At 50.8% G+C, this 19,219-nt stretch overlaps 1 protein-coding gene across 1 annotated transcript in view; it reads left to right on the plus strand.

Moving 5' to 3' along the window:
- The window catches only part of LOC110530865 (chemokine XC receptor 1-like), a 40,718-nt gene extending 21,967 nt beyond the window's left edge, over positions 1-18,751 (plus strand). Inside the window, exons 2-3 of the mRNA XM_036986791.2 lie at positions 13,772-14,022; positions 15,174-18,751. Of these exons, the coding sequence (XP_036842686.2) occupies positions 13,772-14,022; positions 15,174-16,176 (1,254 nt within the window). The 3' untranslated portion in view covers positions 16,177-18,751. The remainder of the gene's footprint in view (positions 1-13,771; positions 14,023-15,173) is intronic.
- The last annotated feature ends 468 nt before the right edge of the window (positions 18,752-19,219 follow it).

A 19,219-nucleotide genomic window follows, 5' to 3' on the forward strand; every position in this document is an offset into this window, starting at 1 on the left:
AGTCCTTGAGGTAGTGGTAGGACTGTGGTTGGGTTGGACCAGTCCTTGAGGTAGTGGGTAGGACTGTGGTTGTTTTGGACCAGTCCTTCAGGTAGTGTATAGGACTGTGGTTGGGTTGGACTAGTCCTTGAGGTTGTGGGTAGGACTGTGGTTGGGTTGGACCAGTCCTTGAGGTAGTCGATAGGACTGGGGTTGGACCAGTCCATGTGGTAGTGGGTAGGACTGTGGTTGGGTTGGACCAGTCCTTGAGGTAGTGGGTAGGACTGCGGCTGGACCAGTCCTTGAGGTAGTGGGTAGGACTGTGGTTGGGTTGGACCAGTCCTTGTGGTAGTGGGTAGGACTGTGGTTGGACCAGTCCTTGAGGTAGTGGGTAGGACTGTGGTTGGACCAGTCCTTGAGGTAGTGGGTAGGACTGCGGTTGGGTTGGACCAGTCCTTGAGGTAGTGGGTAGGACTGCGGTCGGGTTGGGCCAGTCCTTGTGCTAGTGGGTAGGACTGTGGTTGGACCAGTCCTTGAGGTAGTGGATAGGACTGTGGTTGGGTTGGACCAGTCCTTGTGGTAGTGGGTAGGACTGCGGTTGGGTTGGACCAGTCCTTGAGGTAGTGGATAGGACTGTGGTTGGGTTGGACCAGTCCTTGAGGTAGTGGATAGGACTGCGGTTGGGTTGGACCAGTCCTTGAGGTAGTGGATAGGACTGTGGTTGGGTTGGACCAGTCCTTGAGGTAGTGGGTAGGACTGTGGTTGGGTTGGACCAGTCCTTGTGGTAGTGGATAGGACTGTGGTTGGACCAGTCCTTGAGGTAGTGGGTAGGACTGTGGTTGGGTTGGACCAGTCCTTGAGGTAGTGGATAGGACTGTGGTTGGGTTGGACCAGTCCTTGAGGTAGTGGGTAGGACTGTGGTTGGGTTGGACCAGTCCTTGTGGTAGTGGGTAGGACTGTGGTTGGACCAGTCCTTGAGGTAGTGGATAGGACTGTGGTTGGGTTGGACCAGTCCTTGTGGTAGTGGGTAGGACTGCGGTTGGGTTGGACCAGGCCTTGAGGTAGTGGGTAGGACTGTGGTCGGGTTGGGCCAGTCCTTGTGCTAGTGGGTAGGACTGTGGTTGGACCAGTCCTTGAGGTAGTGGATAGGACTGTGGTTGGGTTGGACCAGTCCTTGTGGTAGTGGGTAGGACTGTGGTTGGGTTGGACCAGTCCTTGAGGTAGTGGATAGGACTGTGGTTGGGTTGGACCAGTCCTTGAGGTAGTGGGTAGGCCTGCGGTTGGGTTGGACGAGTCCTTGAGTTAGTGGATAGGACTGTGGTTGGGTTGGACTAGTCCTTGAGGTAGTGGGTAGGACTGTGGTCGGGTTGGGCCAGTCCTTGTGCTAGTGGGTAGGACTGTGGTTGGACCAGTCCTTGAGGTAGTGGATAGGACTGTGGTTAGGTTGGACCAGTCCTTGAGGTAGTGGATAGGACTGTGGTTGGGTTGGACCAGTCCTTGAGGTAGTGGATAGGACTGCGGTTGGGTTGGACCAGTCCTTGAGGTAGTGGATAGGACTGTGGTTGGGTTGGACCAGTCCTTGAGGTAGTGGGTAGGACTGTGGTTGGGTTGGACCAGTCCTTGTGGTAGTGGATAGGACTGTGGTTGGACCAGTCCTTGAGGTAGTGGGTAGGACTGTGGTTGGGTTGGACCAGTCCTTGAGGTAGTGGATAGGACTGTGGTTGGGTTGGACCAGTCCTTGAGGTAGTGGGTAGGACTGTGGTTGGGTTGGACCAGTCCTTGTGGTAGTGGGTAGGACTGTGGTTGGACCAGTCCTTGAGGTAGTGGATAGGACTGTGGTTGGGTTGGACCAGTCCTTGTGGTAGTGGGTAGGACTGTGGTTGGGTTGGACCAGTCCTTGAGGTAGTGGATAGGACTGTGGTTGGGTTGGACCAGTCCTTGAGGTAGTGGGTAGGCCTGCGTTTGGGTTGGACGAGTCCTTGAGTTAGTGGATAGGACTGTGGTTGGGTTGGACTAGTCCTTGAGGTAGTGGGTAGGACTGTGGTCGGGTTGGGCCAGTCCTTGTGCTAGTGGGTAGGACTGTGGTTGGACCAGTCCTTGAGGTAGTGGATAGGACTGTGGTTGGGTTGGACCAGTCCTTGTGGTAGTGGGTAGGACTGTGGTTGGGTTGGACCAGTCCTTGAGGTGGTGGATAGGACTGTGGTTGGGTTGGACCAGTCCTTGAGGTAGTGGGTAGGCCTGCGGTTGGGTTGGACGAGTCCTTGAGGTAGTGGATAGGACTGTGGTTGGGTTGGACTAGTCCTTGAGGTAGTGGGTAGGACTGTGGTTGGGTTGGACCAGTCCTTGAGGTAGTGGATAGGACTGGGGTTGGGTTGGACCAGTCCTTGAGGTAGTGGATAGGACTGTGGTTGGACCAGTCCTTGTGGTAGTGGGTAGGACTGCGGTTGGGTTGGACCAGTCCTTGTGGTAGTGGGTAGGACTGTGGTTGGACCCGTCTTTGAGGTAGTGGATAGGACTGTGGTTGGGTTGGACCAGTCCTTGAGGTAGTGGATAGGACTGGGGTTGGGTTGGACCAGTCCTTGAGGTAGTGGATAGGACTGTGGTTGGACCAGTCCTTGAGGTAGTGGTAAGACTGTGGTTGGGTTGGACCAGTCCTTGAGGTAGTGGGTAGGACTGTGGTTGTTTTGGACCAGTCCTTCAGGTAGTGTATAGGACTGTGGTTGGGTTGGACTAGTCCTTGAGGTTGTGGGTAGGACTGTGGTTGGGTTGGACCAGTCCTTGAGGTAGTCGATAGGACTGGGGTTGGACCAGTCCATGTGGTAGTGGGTAGGACTGTGGTTGGGTTGGACCAGTCCTTGAGGTAGTGGGTAGGACTGCGGCTGGACCAGTCCTTGAGGTAGTCGATAGGACTGGGGTTGGAACAGTCCATGTGGTAGTGGGTAGGACTGTGGTTGGGTTGGACCAGTCCTTGTGGTAGTGGGTAGGACTGTGGTTGGACCAGTCCTTGAGGTAGTGGGTAGGACTGTGGTTGGACCAGTCCTTGAGGTAGTGGGTAGGACTGCGGTTGGGTTGGACCAGTCCTTGAGGTAGTGGGTAGGACTGCGGTCGGGTTGGGCCAGTCCTTGTGCTAGTGGGTAGGACTGTGGTTGGACCAGTCCTTGAGGTAGTGGATAGGACTGTGGTTGGGTTGGACCAGTCCTTGTGGTAGTGGGTAGGACTGCGGTTGGGTTGGACCAGTCCTTGAGGTAGTGGATAGGACTGTGGTTGGGTTGGATCAGTCCTTGAGGTAGTGGATAGGACTGCGGTTGGGTTGGACCAGTCCTTGAGGTAGTGGATAGGACTGTGGTTGGGTTGGACCAGTCCTTGAGGTAGTGGGTAGGACTGTGGTTGGGTTGGACCAGTCCTTGTGGTAGTGGATAGGACTGTGGTTGGACCAGTCCTTGAGGTAGTGGGTAGGACTGTGGTTGGGTTGGACCAGTCCTTGAGGTAGTGGATAGGACTGTGGTTGGGTTGGACCCGTCCTTGAGGTAGTGGGTAGGACTGTGGTTGGGTTGGGCCAGTCCTTGTGGTAGTGGGTAGGACTGTGGTTGGACCAGTCCTTGAGGTAGTGGATAGGACTGTGGTTGGGTTGGACCAGTTCTTGTGGTAGTGGGTAGGACTGCGGTTGGGTTGGACCAGGCCTTGAGGTAGTGGGTAGGACTGTGGTCGGGTTGGGCCAGTCCTTGTGCTAGTGGGTAGGACTGTGGTTGGACCAGTCCTTGAGGTAGTGGATAGGACTGTGGTTGGGTTGGACCAGTCCTTGTGGTAGTGGGTAGGACTGTGGTTGGGTTGGACCAGTCCTTGAGGTAGTGGATAGGACTGTGGTTGGGTTGGACCAGTCCTTGAGGTAGTGGGTAGGCCTGCGGTTGGGTTGGACGAGTCCTTGAGTTAGTGGATAGGACTGTGGTTGGGTTGGACTAGTCCTTGAGGTAGTGCGTAGGACTGTGGTCGGGTTGGGCCAGTCCTTGTGCTAGTGGGTAGGACTGTGGTTGGACCAGTCCTTGAGGTAGTGGATAGGACTGTGGTTGGGTTGGACCAGTCCTTGTGGTAGTGGGTAGGACTGTGGTTGGGTTGGACCAGTCCTTGAGGTGGTGGATAGGACTGTGGTTGGGTTGGACCAGTCCTTGAGGTAGTGGGTAGGCCTGCGGTTGGGTTGGACGAGTCCTTGAGGTAGTGGATAGGACTGTGGTTGGGTTGGACTAGTCCTTGAGGTAGTGGGTAGGACTGTGGTTGGGTTGGACCAGTCCTTGAGGTAGTGGATAGGACTGGGGTTGGGTTGGACCAGTCCTTGAGGTAGTGGATAGGACTGTGGTTGGACCAGTCCTTGTGGTAGTGGGTAGGACTGCGGTTGGGTTGGACCAGTCCTTGTGGTAGTGGGTAGGACTGTGGTTGGACCCGTCCTTGAGGTAGTGGATAGGACTGTGGTTGGGTTGGACCAGTCCTTGAGGTAGTGGGTAGGACTGTGGTTGGGTTGGACCAGTCCTTGTGGTAGTGGGTAGGACTGTGGTTGGACCAGTCCTTGAGGTAGTGGATAGGACTGTGGTTGGGTTGGACCAGTCCTTGTGGTAGTGGGTAGGACTGTGGTTGGGTTGGACCAGTCCTTGAGGTAGTGGATAGGACTGTGGTTGGGTTGGACCAGTCCTTGAGGTAGTGGGTAGGCCTGCGTTTGGGTTGGACGAGTCCTTGAGTTAGTGGATAGGACTGTGGTTGGGTTGGACCAGTCCTTGTGGTAGTGGGTAGGACTGTGGTTGGGTTGGACCAGTCCTTGAGGTAGTGGATAGGACTGTGGTTGGGTTGGACCAGTCCTTGAGGTAGTGGGTAGGCCTGCGTTTGGGTTGGACGAGTCCTTGAGTTAGTGGATAGGACTGTGGTTGGGTTGGACTAGTCCTTGAGGTAGTGGGTAGGACTGTGGTCGGGTTGGGCCAGTCCTTGTGCTAGTGGGTAGGACTGTGGTTGGACCAGTCCTTGAGGTAGTGGATAGGACTGTGGTTGGGTTGGACCAGTCCTTGTGGTAGTGGGTAGGACTGTGGTTGGGTTGGACCAGTCCTTGAGGTGGTGGATAGGACTGTGGTTGGGTTGGACCAGTCCTTGAGGTAGTGGATAGGACTGTGGTTGGGTTGGACTAGTCCTTGAGGTAGTGGGTAGGACTGTGGTTGGGTTGGACCAGTCCTTGAGGTAGTGGATAGGACTGGGGTTGGGTTGGACCAGTCCTTGAGGTAGTGGATAGGACTGTGGTTGGACCAGTCCTTGTGGTAGTGGGTAGGACTGCGGTTGGGTTGGACCAGTCCTTGTGGTAGTGGGTAGGACTGTGGTTGGACCCGTCCTTGAGGTAGTGGATAGGACTGTGGTTGGGTTGGACCAGTCCTTGAGGTAGTGGATAGGACTGGGGTTGGGTTGGACCAGTCCTTGAGGTAGTGGATAGGACTGTGGTTGGACCAGTCCTTGAGGTAGTGGTAAGACTGTGGTTGGGTTGGACCAGTCCTTGAGGTAGTGGGTAGGACTGTGGTTGTTTTGGACCAGTCCTTCAGGTAGTGTATAGGACTGTGGTTGGGTTGGACTAGTCCTTGAGGTTGTGGGTAGGACTGTGGTTGGGTTGGACCAGTCCTTGAGGTAGTCGATAGGACTGGGGTTGGACCAGTCCATGTGGTAGTGGGTAGGACTGTGGTTGGGTTGGACCAGTCCTTGAGGTAGTGGGTAGGACTGCGGCTGGACCAGTCCTTGAGGTAGTCGATAGGACTGGGGTTGGACCAGTCCATGTGGTAGTGGGTAGGACTGTGGTTGGGTTGGACCAGTCCTTGTGGTAGTGGGTAGGACTGTGGTTGGACCAGTCCTTGAGGTAGTGGGTAGGACTGTGGTTGGACCAGTCCTTGAGGTAGTGGGTAGGACTGCGGTTGGGTTGGACCAGTCCTTGAGGTAGTGGGTAGGACTGCGGTCGGGTTGGGCCAGTCCTTGTGCTAGTGGGTAGGACTGTGGTTGGACCAGTCCTTGAGGTAGTGGATAGGACTGTGGTTGGGTTGGACCAGTCCTTGTGGTAGTGGGTAGGACTGCGGTTGGGTTGGACCAGTCCTTGAGGTAGTGGATAGGACTGTGGTTGGGTTGGATCAGTCCTTGAGGTAGTGGATAGGACTGCGGTTGGGTTGGACCAGTCCTTGAGGTAGTGGATAGGACTGTGGTTGGGTTGGACCAGTCCTTGAGGTAGTGGGTAGGACTGTGGTTGGGTTGGACCAGTCCTTGTGGTAGTGGATAGGACTGTGGTTGGACCAGTCCTTGAGGTAGTGGGTAGGACTGTGGTTGGGTTGGACCAGTCCTTGAGGTAGTGGATAGGACTGTGGTTGGGTTGGACCCGTCCTTGAGGTAGTGGGTAGGACTGTGGTTGGGTTGGGCCAGTCCTTGTGGTAGTGGGTAGGACTGTGGTTGGACCAGTCCTTGAGGTAGTGGATAGGACTGTGGTTGGGTTGGACCAGTTCTTGTGGTAGTGGGTAGGACTGCGGTTGGGTTGGACCAGGCCTTGAGGTAGTGGGTAGGACTGTGGTCGGGTTGGGCCAGTCCTTGTGCTAGTGGGTAGGACTGTGGTTGGACCAGTCCTTGAGGTAGTGGATAGGACTGTGGTTGGGTTGGACCAGTCCTTGTGGTAGTGGGTAGGACTGTGGTTGGGTTGGACCAGTCCTTGAGGTAGTGGATAGGACTGTGGTTGGGTTGGACCAGTCCTTGAGGTAGTGGGTAGGCCTGCGGTTGGGTTGGACGAGTCCTTGAGTTAGTGGATAGGACTGTGGTTGGGTTGGACTAGTCCTTGAGGTAGTGCGTAGGACTGTGGTCGGGTTGGGCCAGTCCTTGTGCTAGTGGGTAGGACTGTGGTTGGAACAGTCCTTGAGGTAGTGGATAGGACTGTGGTTGGGTTGGACCAGTCCTTGTGGTAGTGGGTAGGACTGTGGTTGGGTTGGACCAGTCCTTGAGGTGGTGGATAGGACTGTGGTTGGGTTGGACCAGTCCTTGAGGTAGTGGGTAGGCCTGCGGTTGGGTTGGACGAGTCCTTGAGGTAGTGGATAGGACTGTGGTTGGGTTGGACTAGTCCTTGAGGTAGTGGGTAGGACTGTGGTTGGGTTGGACCAGTCCTTGAGGTAGTGGATAGGACTGGGGTTGGGTTGGACCAGTCCTTGAGGTAGTGGATAGGACTGTGGTTGGACCAGTCCTTGTGGTAGTGGGTAGGACTGCGGTTGGGTTGGACCAGTCCTTGTGGTAGTGGGTAGGACTGTGGTTGGACCCGTCCTTGAGGTAGTGGATAGGACTGTGGTTGGGTTGGACCAGTCCTTGAGGTAGTGGGTAGGACTGTGGTTGTTTTGGACCAGTCCTTCAGGTAGTGTATAGGACTGTGGTTGGGTTGGACTAGTCCTTGAGGTTGTGGGTAGGACTGTGGTTGGGTTGGACCAGTCCTTGAGGTAGTCGATAGGACTGGGGTTGGACCAGTCCATGTGGTAGTGGGTAGGACTGTGGTTGGGTTGGACCAGTCCTTGAGGTAGTGGGTAGGACTGCGGCTGGACCAGTCCTTGAGGTAGTCGATAGGACTGGGGTTGGACCAGTCCATGTGGTAGTGGGTAGGACTGTGGTTGGGTTGGACCAGTCCTTGTGGTAGTGGGTAGGACTGTGGTTGGACCAGTCCTTGAGGTAGTGGGTAGGACTGTGGTTGGACCAGTCCTTGAGGTAGTGGGTAGGACTGCGGTTGGGTTGGACCAGTCCTTGAGGTAGTGGATAGGACTGCGGTTGGGTTGGACCAGTCCTTGAGGTAGTGGATAGGACTGTGGTTGGGTTGGACCAGTCCTTGAGGTAGTGGGTAGGACTGTGGTTGGGTTGGACCAGTCCTTGTGGTAGTGGATAGGACTGTGGTTGGACCAGTCCTTGAGGTAGTGGGTAGGACTGTGGTTGGGTTGGACCAGTCCTTGAGGTAGTGGATAGGACTGTGGTTGGGTTGGACCCGTCCTTGAGGTAGTGGGTAGGACTGTGGTTGGGTTGGGCCAGTCCTTGTGGTAGTGGGTAGGACTGTGGTTGGACCAGTCCTTGAGGTAGTGGATAGGACTGTGGTTGGGTTGGACCAGTTCTTGTGGTAGTGGGTAGGACTGCGGTTGGGTTGGACCAGGCCTTGAGGTAGTGGGTAGGACTGTGGTCGGGTTGGGCCAGTCCTTGTGCTAGTGGGTAGGACTGTGGTTGGACCAGTCCTTGAGGTAGTGGATAGGACTGTGGTTGGGTTGGACCAGTCCTTGAGGTAGTGGGTAGGCCTGCGGTTGGGTTGGACGAGTCCTTGAGTTAGTGGATAGGACTGTGGTTGGGTTGGACTAGTCCTTGAGGTAGTGCGTAGGACTGTGGTCGGGTTGGGCCAGTCCTTGTGCTAGTGGGTAGGACTGTGGTTGGACCAGTCCTTGAGGTAGTGGATAGGACTGTGGTTGGGTTGGACCAGTCCTTGTGGTAGTGGGTAGGACTGTGGTTGGGTTGGACCAGTCCTTGAGGTGGTGGATAGGACTGTGGTTGGGTTGGACCAGTCCTTGAGGTAGTGGGTAGGCCTGCGGTTGGGTTGGACGAGTCCTTGAGGTAGTGGATAGGACTGTGGTTGGGTTGGACTAGTCCTTGAGGTAGTGGGTAGGACTGTGGTTGGGTTGGACCAGTCCTTGAGGTAGTGGATAGGACTGGGGTTGGGTTGGACCAGTCCTTGAGGTAGTGGATAGGACTGTGGTTGGACCAGTCCTTGTGGTAGTGGGTAGGACTGCGGTTGGGTTGGACCAGTCCTTGTGGTAGTGGGTAGGACTGTGGTTGGACCCGTCCTTGAGGTAGTGGATAGGACTGTGGTTGGGTTGGACCAGTCCTTGAGGTAGTGGGTAGGACTGTGGTTGTTTTGGACCAGTCCTTCAGGTAGTGTATAGGACTGTGGTTGGGTTGGACTAGTCCTTGAGGTTGTGGGTAGGACTGTGGTTGGGTTGGACCAGTCCTTGAGGTAGTCGATAGGACTGGGGTTGGACCAGTCCATGTGGTAGTGGGTAGGACTGTGGTTGGGTTGGACCAGTCCTTGAGGTAGTGGGTAGGACTGCGGCTGGACCAGTCCTTGAGGTAGTCGATAGGACTGGGGTTGGACCAGTCCATGTGGTAGTGGGTAGGACTGTGGTTGGGTTGGACCAGTCCTTGTGGTAGTGGGTAGGACTGTGGTTGGACCAGTCCTTGAGGTAGTGGGTAGGACTGTGGTTGGACCAGTCCTTGAGGTAGTGGGTAGGACTGCGGTTGGGTTGGACCAGTCCTTGAGGTAGTGGATAGGACTGCGGTTGGGTTGGACCAGTCCTTGAGGTAGTGGATAGGACTGTGGTTGGGTTGGACCAGTCCTTGAGGTAGTGGGTAGGACTGTGGTTGGGTTGGACCAGTCCTTGTGGTAGTGGATAGGACTGTGGTTGGACCAGTCCTTGAGGTAGTGGGTAGGACTGTGGTTGGGTTGGACCAGTCCTTGAGGTAGTGGATAGGACTGTGGTTGGGTTGGACCCGTCCTTGAGGTAGTGGGTAGGACTGTGGTTGGGTTGGGCCAGTCCTTGTGGTAGTGGGTAGGACTGTGGTTGGACCAGTCCTTGAGGTAGTGGATAGGACTGTGGTTGGGTTGGACCAGTTCTTGTGGTAGTGGGTAGGACTGCGGTTGGGTTGGACCAGGCCTTGAGGTAGTGGGTAGGACTGTGGTCGGGTTGGGCCAGTCCTTGTGCTAGTGGGTAGGACTGTGGTTGGACCAGTCCTTGAGGTAGTGGATAGGACTGTGGTTGGGTTGGACCAGTCCTTGTGGTAGTGGGTAGGACTGTGGTTGGGTTGGACCAGTCCTTGAGGTAGTGGATAGGACTGTGGTTGGGTTGGACCAGTCCTTGAGGTAGTGGGTAGGCCTGCGGTTGGGTTGGACGAGTCCTTGAGTTAGTGGATAGGACTGTGGTTGGGTTGGACTAGTCCTTGAGGTAGTGCGTAGGACTGTGGTCGGGTTGGGCCAGTCCTTGTGCTAGTGGGTAGGACTGTGGTTGGACCAGTCCTTGAGGTAGTGGATAGGACTGTGGTTGGGTTGGACCAGTCCTTGTGGTAGTGGGTAGGACTGTGGTTGGGTTGGACCAGTCCTTGAGGTGGTGGATAGGACTGTGGTTGGGTTGGACCAGTCCTTGAGGTAGTGGGTAGGCCTGCGGTTGGGTTGGACGAGTCCTTGAGGTAGTGGATAGGACTGTGGTTGGGTTGGACTAGTCCTTGAGGTAGTGGGTAGGACTGTGGTTGGGTTGGACCAGTCCTTGAGGTAGTGGATAGGACTGGGGTTGGGTTGGACCAGTCCTTGAGGTAGTGGATAGGACTGTGGTTGGACCAGTCCTTGTGGTAGTGGGTAGGACTGCGGTTGGGTTGGACCAGTCCTTGTGGTAGTGGGTAGGACTGTGGTTGGACCCGTCCTTGAGGTAGTGGATAGGACTGTGGTTGGGTTGGACCAGTCCTTGAGGTAGTGGATAGGACTGGGGTTGGGTTGGACCAGTCCTTGAGGTAGTGGATAGGACTGTGGTTGGACCAGTCCTTGAGGTAGTGGTAGGACTGTGGTTGGGTTGGACCAGTCCTTGAGGTAGTGGGTAGGACTGTGGTTGTTTTGGACCAGTCCTTCAGGTAGTGTATAGGACTGTGGTTGGGTTGGACTAGTCCTTGAGGTTGTGGGTAGGACTGTGGTTGGGTTGGACCAGTCCTTGAGGTAGTCGATAGGACTGGGGTTGGACCAGTCCATGTGGTAGTGGGTAGGACTGTGGTTGGGTTGGACCAGTCCTTGAGGTAGTGGGTAGGACTGCGGCTGGACCAGTCCTTGAGGTAGTGGGTAGGACTGTGGTTGGGTTGGACCAGTCCTTGTGGTAGTGGGTAGGACTGTGGTTGGACCAGTCCTTGAGGTAGTGGGTAGGACTGTGGTTGGACCAGTCCTTGAGGTAGTGGGTAGGACTGCGGTTGGGTTGGACCAGTCCTTGAGGTAGTGGGTAGGACTGCGGTCGGGTTGGGCCAGTCCTTGTGCTAGTGGGTAGGACTGTGGTTGGACCAGTCCTTGAGGTAGTGGATAGGACTGTGGTTGGGTTGGACCAGTCCTTGTGGTAGTGGGTAGGACTGTGGTTGGGTTGGACCAGTCCTTGAGGTAGTGGATAGGACTGTGGTTGGGTTGGACCAGTCCTTGAGGTAGTGGGTAGGCCTGCGGTTGGGTTGGACGAGTCCTTGAGTTAGTGGATAGGACTGTGGTTGGGTTGGACTAGTCCTTGAGGTAGTGCGTAGGACTGTGGTCGGGTTGGGCCAGTCCTTGTGCTAGTGGGTAGGACTGTGGTTGGACCAGTCCTTGAGGTAGTGGATAGGACTGTGGTTGGGTTGGACCAGTCCTTGTGGTAGTGGGTAGGACTGTGGTTGGGTTGGACCAGTCCTTGAGGTGGTGGATAGGACTGTGGTTGGGTTGGACCAGTCCTTGAGGTAGTGGGTAGGCCTGCGGTTGGGTTGGACGAGTCCTTGAGGTAGTGGATAGGACTGTGGTTGGGTTGGACTAGTCCTTGAGGTAGTGGGTAGGACTGTGGTTGGGTTGGACCTGTCCTTGAGGTAGTGGATAGGACTGGGGTTGGGTTGGACCAGTCCTTGAGGTAGTGGATAGGACTGTGGTTGGACCAGTCCTTGTGGTAGTGGGTAGGACTGCGGTTGGGTTGGACCAGTCCTTGTGGTAGTGGGTAGGACTGTGGTTGGACCCGTCCTTGAGGTAGTGGATAGGACTGTGGTTGGGTTGGACCAGTCCTTGAGGTAGTGGATAGGACTGGGGTTGGGTTGGACCAGTCCTTGAGGTAGTGGATAGGACTGTGGTTGGACCAGTCCTTGAGGTAGTGGTAGGACTGTGGTTGGGTTGGACCAGTCCTTGAGGTAGTGGGTAGGACTGTGGTTGTTTTGGACCAGTCCTTCAGGTAGTGTATAGGACTGTGGTTGGGTTGGACTAGTCCTTGAGGTTGTGGGTAGGACTGTGGTTGGGTTGGACCAGTCCTTGAGGTAGTCGATAGGACTGGGGTTGGACCAGTCCATGTGGTAGTGGGTAGGACTGTGGTTGGGTTGGACCAGTCCTTGAGGTAGTGGGTAGGACTGCGGCTGGACCAGTCCTTGAGGTAGTGGGTAGGACTGTGGTTGGGTTGGACCAGTCCTTGTGGTAGTGGGTAGGACTGTGGTTGGACCAGTCCTTGAGGTAGTGGGTAGGACTGTGGTTGGACCAGTCCTTGAGGTAGTGGGTAGGACTGCGGTTGGGTTGGACCAGTCCTTGAGGTAGTGGGTAGGACTGCGGTCGGGTTGGGCCAGTCCTTGTGCTAGTGGGTAGGACTGTGGTTGGACCAGTCCTTGAGGTAGTGGATAGGACTGTGGTTGGGTTGGACCAGTCCTTGTGGTAGTGGGTAGGACTGCGGTTGGGTTGGACCAGTCCTTGAGGTAGTGGATAGGACTGTGGTTGGGTTGGACCAGTCCTTGAGGTAGTGGGTAGGACTGCGGTTGGGTTGGACCAGTCCTTGAGGTAGTGGGTAGGACTGTGGTTGGGTTGGACCAGTCCTTGTGGTAGTGGATAGGACTGTGGTTGGACCAGTCCTTGAGGTAGTGGGTAGGACTGTGGTTGGGTTGGACCAGTCCTTGAGGTAGTGGATAGGACTGTGGTTGGGTTGGACCAGTCCTTGAGGTAGTGGGTAGGACTGTGGTTGGGTTGGACCAGTCCTTGTGGTAGTGGGTAGGACTGTGGTTGGACCAGTCCTTGAGGTAGTGGATAGGACTGTGGTTGGGTTGGACCAGTCCTTGTGGTAGTGGGTAGGACTGCGGTTGGGTTGGACCAGTCCTTGAGGTAGTGGATAGGACTGTGGTTGGGTTGGACCAGTCCTTGAGGTAGTGGGTAGGACTGCGGTTGGGTTGGACCAGTCCTTGAGGTAGTGGATAGGACTGTGGTTGGGTTGGACCAGTCCTTGAGGTAGTGGGTAGGACTGCGGTTGGGTTGGACCAGTCCTTGAGGTAGTGGATAGGACTGTGGTTGGGTTGGACCAGTCCTTGAGGTAGTGGGTAGGACTGCGGTTGGGTTGGACCAGTCCTTGAGGTAGTGGATAGGACTGTGGTTGGGTTGGACCAGTCCTTGAGGTAGTGGGTAGGACTGTGGTTGGGTTGGATCAGTCCTTGTGGTAGTGGGTAGCACTGTGGTTGGACCAGTCCTTGAGGTAGTGGATAGGACTGTGGTTGGGTTGGACCAGTCCTTGAGGTAGTGGATAGGACTGTGGTTGGGTTGGACCAGTCCTTGAGGTAGTGGATAGGACTGTGGTTGGGTTGGACTAGTTAGACCAACCCAGTTATTCAAACTGGGGGGGACAAAAATGCCATTTCAGAACGTGGGACTTGACCCCCCATCCCCAGTAAAAGTTATGCCCCTGATATGAATGGTAACTCAGTAAAATCTTTGAAATTGTTGCGGGTTGCGTTTCTATTTTTGTTCAGTATATTTGAACATGATTACTGTTCACTTCAGCTTGTAACACTTTATCACAGATATGATTGTGTCGCTCATGGAGATATATTGTTTAGTAAACCAGATTGACTGACTTAGACGAGGAGCTAGTAAAACAGGAACTGATACCATTGTAGGTCAAATATAATGGTATATTTATTAGTATTTCAGGATGTCATTGTTACTGGGTATAGTTGAACCGTTTTCCCCTTATAGGAATCTCACTCATTAAGACTTTTTCAATTTCAGAGGTTTCCTACAGGGAACATGTATAGCACTGTAGAAGAAGGATTGAGACCTACTACCCCCAATTACGGCAATGGAACCAATGTCACCACTGATTTCTACGGCAGCGCCGACTATGACGAAGAGTACGGGGATGAACGCTGCTCCAAGACAGACGTGGTCAGGTTCGGAGCCCTCGTCACACCCATGGTCCTCTCCGTGGTCATTGTGCTAAGCCTTGTGGGTAACCTGCTGGTGCTGGTGATTCTGGCCAGGTAGGACAGTCTGATGATGAGAAATAGATCATGAAAATCTTCCTCATTTTAACTTGGCTTGCTGCTCTTATCATGCATCTTGTTTTGAGAGAGCGAGGTAACTAGTGACAGGATGGAGAAAGTATTGTGCTAATCTGAAGGAGTGGGGTCTTCCTCAGTGGTCTGTGTTACCTGAAGGAGTGGGGTCTTCTCAGGGGTCTGTGTTATCTGAAGGAGTGGAGTCTTCCTCAGTGGTCTGTGTTATCTGAAGGAGTGGGGTCTTCCTCACTGCCTAATAGCCTAGTTCAGGGCGCTCTAACCCAGTTCCTGGAGAACTACCATCCTGTAGGTTTTCACTCCAATCCTAATCTAGCACACCGGATTCTTATAATTATTTGGTTGAAAACTGAACCAGGTTAGTTACAACTGGGGTTGGAGCGAAAACCTACAGGAGAGTATCTCTCCAGGAATAGGGTTGGAGCAAAAACCTACAGGAGAGTATCTCTCCAGGAACAGGGTTGGAGTTAAAACCTCCAGGATGGTATCTCTCCAAGAACAGGATTGGAGTTAAAACCTACAGGAGGGTATCTCTCCAGGAACAGGGTTGGAGTTAAAACCTACAGGAGGGTATCTCTCCAGGAACAGGGTTGGAGTTAAAACCTACAGGAGGATATCTCTCCAGGAACAGGGTTGAAGTTAAAACCTACAGGAGGGTATCTCTCCAGGAACAGGGTTGGAGTTAAAACCTCCAGGATGGTATCTCTCCAGTAACAGGGTAGGAGTGAAAACCTACAGAAGGGTATCTCTCTTGGAAAAGGGTTGGAGAGCCTAGTTTAAACCATAACTCTTACTGTAGTCTTCATCAGGGTTACAGGGTAGGACTATTACTGTAGTCTTCATCAGGGTTACAAGTTAGGACTATTACTGTTGTCTTCATCAGGGTTACAAGTTAGGACTATTACTGTTGTCTTCATCAGGGTTACAGAGTAGGACTATTACTGTAGTCTTCATCAGTGTTATAGGGTAGGACTATTACTGTAGTCTTCATCAGGGTTATAGGGTAGGACTATTACTGTAGTCTTCATCAGGGTTACAAGTTAGGACTATTACTGTAGTCTTCGTCAGGGTTTCAGGGTGTTTAAAATAGTGTTGTGTCTCTGCTTCTTTCCCAGGTACGAGCATCTTCGGTCACTGACAAATGCGTTCATGATGAACCTGGCGTTGTCTGACCTGGTGTTCACCTGCGGCCTCCCCTTCTGGGTCTCCTATCACCTGATTGGCTGGAGCTACGGTGACCTCACGTGTAAGGCGGTTAGCTTCCTGTTCTATGCTGGCTACTACAGCAGTGGCATCTTCCTCATCCTAATGACGCTGCATCGTTACCTGGCCGTGCTCCACCCCCTGTCTTACCTGGTGTCAGGCCCCTCCCACTCTCAGGGCACCTGGAGCGCTGTCGTATCATTGGTCGTCTGGACCGTCAGTCTGTTAGCTGCTATGCCAGCTCTCATCTTTACCAAGTTCATCATCACTGATTCTACTGATCTTAAAGGCCCTCTGGACCCTAACAACCCTGATGGGCCTAGTGACTCTAACGCCCCTAGTGGTGAACAGCGGTACTGTGAGGTTGCAGATGTCAGCTGGAGGCTGTGGGGGGTCTACCAGCAGAACATCCTGTTCATAGTAACATTATTAGTGGTGTGTGTCTGTTACAGTCAGATTCTAGTCCGCCTCCTGAGACCCAGGGTTAGAGTTAGACGCCAGAGGAACGGAGGAGACAGGAGGAGCCAGAGGACCGCCAGGCTGGTCTTCGGCCTGGTCCTGGTTTTCTTTGTGGGCTGGGCGCCGTACAATGTGGTCATCTTCCTCAGGACGCTGGTGTATAAGAGTCAAGATGGCGGCGGTGCTGATTCATCCACAACACAATGGAACGAGTGTGTCACCAGCACCACGTTGGACTACTCCTTCTATGTGACCAGGCTGCTGGCGTTCTCCTACTGCTGTCTCAACCCTTTGTTCTACGTGTTCGTTGGGGTCAAGTTCCGGAACCACCTGAAGAGAATGTTGAAGGGTTGTTGTCATGGTGTTACCGTTGTCAATAACAACAACAACAGCAGTGTTCTGTACAGGAGCAGCAGACTGACATCACAGTCCAGTGGGGAGGAGTTCTCACTTTAAATAACAACACTGTAAACAACACCAACAATAGCAGTAGTCTGTACAGGAGTAGCAGACGGACATCAAAGTCCAGGGGGAGGAGTCACTGTACTAGACATCACTTTCATACTAGATATTGTAGTATTCTTTACCTCATGATAACTGGAGCATTTCACTGGATCTATTTTCCATTCATATTATCCATTTGCAGATAATGATTGCATTCCTCAAGACTATTTGAGGTGTTTATATCATATCCCTTTAATACCACGTTTAATACCATGTTTAATACTAGGTTTAATACCATGTTTAATACCACGTTTAATACCACGTTTAATACTAGGTTTAATACCATGTTTAATGCCATGTTTAATACTAGGTTTAATACCATGTTTAATACTAGGTTTAATACCATGTTTAATACTAGGTTTAATACCATGTTTAATACCATGTTTAATACTAGGTTTAATACCATGTTTAATACCATGTTTAATACCATGTTTAATACTAGGTTTAATACTAGGTTTAATACCAGGTTTAATACCAGGTTTAATACTAGGTTTAATACCAGGTTTAATACCAGGTTTAATACCAGGTTTAATACCATGTTTAATACTAGGTTTAATACCATGTTTAATACCAGGTTTAATACCATGTTTAATACCATGTTTAATACTAGGTTTAATACTAGGTTTAATACCAGGTTTAATACCAGGTTTAATACTAGGTTTAATACCATGTTTAATACTAGGTTTAATACCATGTTTAATACCATGTTTAATACCACGTTTAATACCATGTTTAATACCACGTTTAATACCATGTTTAATACTAGGTTTAATACCATGTTTAATACCAGTTTTTTTTACCATGTTTAATGCTAGGTTTAATACCACGTTTAATACCAGGTTTAATACCAGGTTTAATACCATGTTTAATACTAGGTTTAATACCATGTTTAATACCATGTTTAATACTAGGTTTAATACTAGGTTTAATACCAGGTTTAATACCAGGTTTAATACTAGGTTTAATACCAGGTTTAATACCATGTTTAATACTAGGTTTAATACCATGTTTAATACCACGTTTAATACCGTGTTTAATACCATGTTTAATACCATGTTTAATACCATGTTTAATACCAGGTTTAATACCAGGTTTAATACCATGTTTAATACCACGTTTAATACCAGGTTTAATACTAGGTTTAATAACATGTGTAATACCATGTTTAATACCATGTTTAATACCAGGTTTATTACCAGGTTTAATATCAGGTTGAATACTAGGTTTAATACCAGGTTTAATACTAGGTTTAATACCATGTTTAATACCATGTTTAATACTAGGTTTAATACCATGTTTAATACTAGGTTTAATACCATGTTTAATACCATGTTTAATACTAGGTTTAATACCAGGTTTAATACCAGGTTTAATACTAGGTTTAATACCATGTTTAATACCATGTTTAATACCAGGTTTAATACCATGTTTAATACCATGTTTAATACCATGTTTAATACCAGGTTTATTACTAGGTTTAAAACCATGTTTAATACTAGGTGTAATACCATGTCTAATACCACGTTTAATACCATGTTTAATACCACGTTTAATACCATGTTTAATACTAGGTTTAATAACATGTTTAATACCAGTTTTTTTTTACCATGTTTAATGCTAGGTTTAATACCACGTTTAATACCAGGTTTAATACCAGGTTTAATACCAGGTTTAATACCATGTCTATTACCATGTTTAATACCACGTTTAATACCACGTTTAATACTAGGTTTAATACCAGGTTTAATACCATGTTTATTACCATGTTTAATACTAGGTTTTATACCATGTTTAATACCAGGTTTAATACCACGTGTAATTCCATGTTTAATACTAGGTTTTATACCATGTTTAATACCAGGTTTAATACCATGTTTATTACCATGTTTAATGCTAGGTTTAATACCATGTTTATTACCATGTTTAATGCTAGGTTTAATACCAGGTTTAATACCAGGTTTAATACCATGTTTATTACCATGTTTAATGCTAGGTTTAATACCATGTTTAATACCATGTTTAATACCACGTGTAATTCCATGTTTAGAAGCAAATTAAATTGTGATTGTTGTATTTTGATTGCTGTCAGTCAAATCAAATTGTATTTGTCATATACACATGTTTAGCAGATGTCATTGGTCATATACACATGTTTAGCAGATGTTATTGGTCATATACACATGTTTAGCAGATGTTATTGGTCACATACACATGTTTAGCAGATGCTATTGCGGGTATAGTAAAATGCTTGTGTGTCTGGCTCCAAGTATGTAGTAATATCTAACAATTCACAACAATACACACAATCTAAAAGTAGAAGAATGCAATTAAGGAATATATTAATATTAGGATGAGCAATGTCGGAGTGGCATTGACTAAATACAGTAGGATAGAATACAGTATATACATATGAGTTGAGTAAAGGAAAAATATGTAAACATTCTTAAACAACAGCAAATACCTTTGCTTCCTTGGGTACAAGAAAAATGGTGGACATCTTGAAGAAAGTGTCATGTACTGTCATGTTGTGTCTTGTCTCTGTCCTTTCCCTTCACCCTGTCTCCCTCTGCTGGTCGTTGTTAGGTTACCTTTTCTCCCCCGCTTTCCCCCAGCTGTTCCTTGTCTCCTCTAACTACCCATTCACCCCGTTTCCCACCTGTTCCCTTTTTCCCTCTGATTAGGTCCCTATATCTCTCTCTGTTTCTGTTCCTGTCCTTGTCGGATTCTTGTTTGTTGTGTTTCATGCCTGAGCCAGACTATCGTCATGTTTGCTGTAACCTTGTCCTGTCCTGTCGGAATCTGCCGGTCTATCTGAGCCTACCTATGTTTGGTTATTAAAGAAGCTCTGTTTAAGTTAGTTCGCTTTTGGGTCCTCATTCACTCACCCCATAACAGAAGAATCCGACCAAGAATGGACCCAGCGACTTCGGATCCTCTCCACTCAGCCGTCGGGATCCAGGGAGTGATGCTAGGCAGACACGAGCAGGAAGTGTCT

The sequence above is a fragment of the Oncorhynchus mykiss genome, chromosome 8, assembly GCF_057628025.1.
Source record: "Oncorhynchus mykiss isolate SJ-2025 chromosome 8, ASM5762802v1, whole genome shotgun sequence".
Lineage (NCBI taxonomy): Eukaryota > Metazoa > Chordata > Actinopteri > Salmoniformes > Salmonidae > Oncorhynchus > Oncorhynchus mykiss.